Raw genomic sequence first — 6,616 nt, forward strand, 5'->3', positions numbered from 1 at the left:
GAGAACCACTAAAGGATTTGCAGTCTTAAGCATGCTAGGTGAATTCTTTCACAATTTGATGGGAAAGGATGTAATCCTTTTTTGAACTGCAACAGGGGGTTTAGTGAGTTGCCTGACTGGTATGCATCTGAAATCTGCAACTGTTTTGCTGAGCAGATTTAGGCAGTTTTTCAATAACTTGTAAAAACTTTCAAAGATGTGGCCAATTATCCTGTTTTCTGAGGAGGGGCAGTGTCTTGACTTACTGACCCATTAAATGTTTTTGTTAGTTAACTAAATTTAATTCTAATTTCACTCCTCTCTCAAAACACTATCTCAGTTGAGAAGAGATGGTTGATATTCTCAGCAACTTTCTTACTTGACTGAGCAATGTGTTGTGCTTTAGCTGTTTAGCTATTTTTTTACCAAAACACTGGTAAGTTGTAGGCTATGATAGCTGTTAAAATGCAACTTAAATCTGTCTTAAACTAAACTATTGCCTATGTTCATCCTTTTTTCTTCTTTTTCTTCTTTTTTTTTTTACAAAAAGCATCAACGGCAGCTTTCCTTACCACTGACACAAACAAAACCGTCCCCCAAAAGAGGGTTTTTTAAGGAAGAAACGGACCAGTTAATAAAAAACCTCCTTGGCAAAAGGATCAGCAGGCTGATAACATCTGCCGATGAACTGCAGAATACCTCCAGAGAATTTTATGAGAGTTGGCACTCCAAACCTGCTGATCTCCATGGAATCCTGCTGCCACGCTTAGAAGGACCAGAAATCAAAGTGTGGGCGCAGAGATACTTGCGATGGATCCCTGAAGCTCAGCTGCCCAGTGGTGGTACAGTTGCCACTGCAACAAAAGTCTGGGATGTGATGGAGGATGTGCAAGGTTTGCAGAGGCAAATGGATGAACAACGCAGCCAGAGTCTCTCAGAGGAGGGCGCTGCAGCAGAGTCTCCCTTCCAGAGAAATCCTGCTCGCCTGTCTGCTTTATTTCCATTTGCTGGGCTTCAAAGACATTCCCTCAAGCCAGTTTTACCTACGAGCACCTGGAAAGATTTGGAAGGTGAGGACTTGGCTAGGAGAGATGATGAGTATGTTGATTTAGGGGATGTTTGATGTGAGGCTTATGCTCACAAACAGAAATGAAAGTACTGGCACACTTCTCTCCAAACATAAAATTGGTTTCCTGGCAGTAGCTTTCCCTTCTGCCCGATGAAGCTTTTAGCATATGAAGATTTCATCACTTGAGCACCCGCAATATTTTCTACATGAGTTTTGATCAAGCATTTTAATTAGTTCTTTCCATAAGCATGGGAGATACATAGCTGTGTTGCAAAGGGCCCAGTTGAAAAATAAAGTAAAATACAAATTAGTTGCTCAATCATGGAAAGAGTTACGGTGTTGGGGCACTCTCAAAATCATAATAAACTTCTTGTTGGAACATAAAGGGGTGGTGGTCTCAGAAATATCCACCAGAATTAAAAAATGTCCTAGTCAGGTAACAGTGTCTTCCAGGCACATCTTACAATGCATAGAAAAACATGTGCTGTTTGAAAGACACCCCCCCCGGCGTTTCTAAGAAGAATCAGGTGCCATGTTTTGTTTTTTTGTTTTTAATGAACTTGACAGGGTCATACCTGCCTTTTAAAAACTCCCAACTAGAGAAATACTAGGTGTTTCTCTCATTCATCCTACTTGTTCTTATCATCCATGATCTGCAGAATAATAGTTCATTGCTGTATCTTAATAAGTGTCTTAGTTTTCAGTAACTTAAGATAACAATCTCTTGTGCCAGTCTTCTTTTGTTTCCATCATGTTATTATCCTGCCGCCTTGGTGTGTGACGTCTGGAACACACACTACCAAGTACAAGATGGGGTAGAACTTAAAAGATGGCAATAAGCCAGACTTTTTCTTCCAGATTGCATAGGGTGCTCATGTTGATCTTCCTCACTAGCGCCAGTAGCTTGCACTGAATCTTAAGTCCTTACTTTAGGAAAGGCAACTAAAGAGCTATATTCAGCTTTGAAACTGGATTTGTCATCCAGTATTGCTATTTTATATAAACGTGACATTAAAGATAGCTATGAATGTAAAGTTTATGCATTGGAGTTGAATTGCTGGATGTTGTTACAACAGTACCTCAGTTACAAAAGCCATATGAAAACTGCTTATTAAGTTTTGTCTGCCTATACCAAGCAGATAATTCAGCTCTGAAATAGAGGCTTTGAAAAGTCAAGAGGGTAAAGTCTTAATGTACATAAATCCAGAAGTAGCCCACAAGATAGAATTGGCTCTTAGTAACCCTTCCTCCTTCGAGGGCTGGAGCTTCATGGATATGACAGTGCACAAGTGGTTATTGTACTAGCCCAATGAGATTCTAGGTACAATTTTAAAGCATTGCCTTGGAGTATATCCCAGTGTGCTATACCTGCTTGTTTTTTATGTTGTATTGGGAGCTAAGATTAGACTTCCAAAAGAGTGGATAATGAATTGGTGTAAATCAGGGTAGCTAGCCTGTGGCTCTCCAGATGTCATTGAACTCCAAATCTCATCAGCCTAAGCTGTGGATAATGGGAGTTGTAGACAACATCTGGAGCTGTCTACAACTTAGAGCTACCCTGGTATAGATGAATGCCAAATGGAAACCTCAGAATCTATGTTGCCTTATGCATTTTGCTACTGTAAGCTCCTTGAGCTTTCAGTATTCTTAAAACACAATAATTCTATTCGTATATGAGCCTTCCGAAAGCTAGCATTGCACACTTTTGTTTCTTCAAATTTATTTAGCATTTATACAGGAGTTTCTCTCCAATTAGTACAGGCTGTACATTTTATAGCTACTTGATTATGATTTTGAGTTCACTTTGGGTGAAAAACACTAACGATGGAAAGGTTGTTTTTTTTTAAAAAAAAGCAATTCCTTTGACAGCTAAACAGTTGTAATATATTGGTCGTGGAAATGTATTTATATTTAAGCTGTCAAGTATTGTGTATATAGGAAACTCATGGATATGGAGGGATTTTTATAATGGCTTATGGAACTGCTCCATTCTAATAGGAACGAGTATGGTATTGATATGATCAGAACACACCACTGTGGATGGAAACAAATTTAATTCACTATACTGAATTTTCTGGTATTCTGTTTTATACCTCCCAGTTTTACACTGAATACAAGCTTAGCATTAACAGTACTAAAGGAAAAAAAAACTTCCTGTTTACTTTAATGGACTATTTGGACAAATGTATTTGTTTAATAAAGTGTACTTTTACTATTTTAACTTGAAAAGTGTCTTTGTCAATCTCAACGATTAAGCTGTTTGCATTGTCTAGCCCAGGGTTTCCCCAACTTGGGTCTCCAGCAGTTTTTGGACAGTTTTTTCCCATCACCCTCACTCACTGGTCCTGATAACTAGGGATGATGGGAGTTGTAGTTCAGAAACAGCTGGAGACACAAGTTGGGGAATCCCTGGCTCTAGTATTTTGCGGTACTAATGGATGCAGCAACCTTACCATTGGTTTCAGGATTCCTGATAACAGCAGAAGTGCAGATCCATACAAAACTTGCCTTCTACGTAGTCATACCTTTGAATGCATGTAACTCACTGCCATGTACAGCAGGGATGGGGAGCCTGTAGCCTTCCAGATGTTGGAGCACAATTTGATCTATGCTGGCAGGCCAGGTCCCCCGATCTACAGGCCTCAACAGTTACGCTCTATACAGTCACATTTGGCCCTGCCGCCAGGTAACCATGATTTATTATTTTATTTTTGTACTCTGCCCTTCCTCTGAACAGGAGCACAGAGCAGCTAATGCACACAGTACTATGAAATGATGTTTAAAAGCCACAACAATTGAAAAGAACTTTTCAACACAGCCACAGTAATCAGCTTAGCAGACATCTGCTTCAAATCCTTTTAAGTCCCAAATGATCGGACAAATAAATGTGTTTTTTAGCTTGCTCCAGAATATTTGTGTCCTGTGCCACTGTCCTACTAGCTACACCAGCAGGACCATGAGCAAAAATGAGACCAAAGCCTCCTAACTTGGAAGGTGCAGAAGTGAGTGGGGAGCATCCCAGCAGCTTTGCAGCAATCTGGATCTACCATTTGAAGGAGGACGGGGGGGAGCACTGGAAGCATGTCCCCCACCTCTTTACATCAGGGGAGGAAAAGCTCCTGCAGCCCCTGCTCAGCAATGGGGCTGCTAGTACCCTCCATTTCTGATGAAAAGGGGTGTGTTGAGGGTTTTCTGTTGAGGTGTTTGCTCCTAACAGCAGGACTTTTCAATTGGCTAGCCATGGCTTTGACTTTGTAGCTTGCTGCATTCAACAGACAGCCACTTTTTCTCTCTAAGTCACAGCACCACCACTGAAATTCTAAACTCTGTCTGTAACTGGCTCAGGGCAGGGCTCTTCCCATTTGCCGACTGTCATACAAGTCTCTGCTTTGCTTATGTCATCTCACTGTCTTTGTTCTCTGCTATGGGGATTTCATTAACACAGGGAGCTGGGTCTAACTTCATTTAACTCCAAAGATTCATTAAATTCTAACATTTACTAAATCCAGGAATTTAGGGCAATCAGGCACCCCCCAACTCATATCAAAATGTGGATTTGGAAATAAAGGTCACTTTAAGTACTCAGTGTTACAAGACCTAACTCACTAGACTCCTGTTATATTAAGATGAATTAAATGAAGAGCTGATTTTGTAAAGGCTGAGGTGGATTAGCTTAGTTTGGAATATATATATATATTTATTGTATATTTATTCTGTGTCTACGTCACATGGTAGGAAACTAAACCTAAATAACAACCTATGCTTTTGGTGGTTCCCTTTTTCATATATAAGTGGCCTTGAGTCCTGTCACAGGGGAAAGGTGAGTTTATACACACACACACACACACACACACACACACACACACACACCGTATTTTTTGCTCTATAACACTCACTTTTTCCCTCCTAAAAAGTAAGGGGAAATGTGTGTGCGTCTTATGGAGCGAATGCAGGCTGTGCAGCTATCCCAGAAGCTAGAACAGGAAGAGGGATCGCTGCGCAGCAATCCCTCTTTCTGTTCTGGCTTCTGAGATTCAGAATATTTTTTTTCTTGTTTTCCTCCTCCAAAAACTTATGGTCTGGTGCGTCTTATAGAGCGAAAAATACGGTGTGTGTAGATAGATAGATAGATAGCTAGATAGATAGATAGATAGATAGATAGATAGATAGATAGGCAACAGCAACAAGTACAATTAGCAGGCACATGTACTTGGGTTTATTGGACTGATAGGACTTTGGAAGATGTTTGGTCTTGATTCCTGCTCCCTTGCCCCATTTGAGGGCAGTTTTCCGCTTATGTCCTAAGGAGTTGCACAGCCTACTCCCATGTCATATGCACGGGGAAACAAAGCTCAAATGCAATAGAGATGGAAAAGGGAACAGGAAGCACAAGCCAGCTGTGCCTCTGCTTCCTGTTCTTTTCCTCTTAAAGATTTGTAGGGAGGGGGAGGGATACTTGAAGGCTTGCAAACTTTTTAACGGTAGCTCTTCAGAAGGCAGACCTTATTTTAAGAACAGGAAGCTCTCTCTCGGCTTGGGCACAGGGCCTGCCTGTAGTCAGCATTTGCTAGGATTTTCCCACCCAGTGCCTTTGTTTTGTAGCCACATTCTGTTGGATCCCTTCTCCCCAGTGTAGTTGAAGGCACAAAGCCAATACAAAATTAGCAGCTTCATAACTTAAGAATTATATATCCACAAAGATACGAGAATTTTAAGCAAATCTCAGTTGCTGCGGGAAAGTAGCAAATTGTGCTTCTTTCCAGAGATTTTACCATGCAATAAGCTGTAGAAGAAAAATTGCCATTCTTTTTAGGGTTCTTTTGCTAGAGCAGGGATTCCACAGACCACTAATGGCCTGCAAGCTTCATTGAGGTGGTCCATGTGAAGGACACTTCCAATGTTATTTCTATGGCATGCAAATTGTAATGCAATGAAATACAACATAGGAAATAAAAGGAATAGAAATATAATTAAAAACCAGCAGCACGTACGAGCTGCTACAGTGCATTTCAGTTGCTATAACAGGCAGAAAAATCATTGAGTAGTTGGCCATGACCCTGGGCAATTTTCAAGGACTGCGTGGGGGAAAGTTTGAACTGCTGTGCTAGAGATTTCCTTATCTCATGAATGCCTTCATGGAATGGAAAAGGGTGATGAAAATGTACCAATTTGTTCGGCTGGGCTGAAGAAGACTTTTTGTGTACCCATAATTGACGAACTTCAACAAATAACAATGGAAGCACACAGCCTTCTTTTGGGGAGAGATCATATCATCAGATGGCGCTGATAGTACTTGCTAGATTCCCTTCTCAAGCTCCTTTTTAACTTTTTATTTTGAAGATGTTAGTGACAATACTACTTCCCAGCAACTGTCACAATGGGAAAGTGTGCCGTAGCACCCCAGGGTGCATAAACTCTTAAGGCCGGGATACTGCCTTAAAACCTAGTCAATTTATAGATTTAGTTGCAAAGCTATTTATTTTATTACATATTTATCCCTATCTCTTGCAATTAGGGCAGGGGTCTGCAAATTTTTTCAGCAGGGGGGTGGTCCACTGTCCCTCAGAC

General features: G+C 40.8%; 1 protein-coding gene across 1 annotated transcript in view; it reads left to right on the plus strand.

Moving 5' to 3' along the window:
• MTMR12 (myotubularin related protein 12) overlaps positions 1-3,269 on the plus strand; it is a 38,568-nt gene extending 35,299 nt beyond the window's left edge. Inside the window, exon 16 of the mRNA XM_081881435.1 lies at positions 530-3,269. Coding sequence (XP_081737561.1) covers positions 530-1,102 — 573 coding nt within the window. The 3' untranslated portion in view covers positions 1,103-3,269. The remainder of the gene's footprint in view (positions 1-529) is intronic.
• The last annotated feature ends 3,347 nt before the right edge of the window (positions 3,270-6,616 follow it).

The sequence above is a fragment of the Podarcis erhardii genome (assembly GCF_964252035.2).
Source record: "Podarcis erhardii genome assembly, chromosome: 11".
Classification (NCBI taxonomy): Eukaryota; Metazoa; Chordata; class Lepidosauria; order Squamata; family Lacertidae; genus Podarcis; species Podarcis erhardii.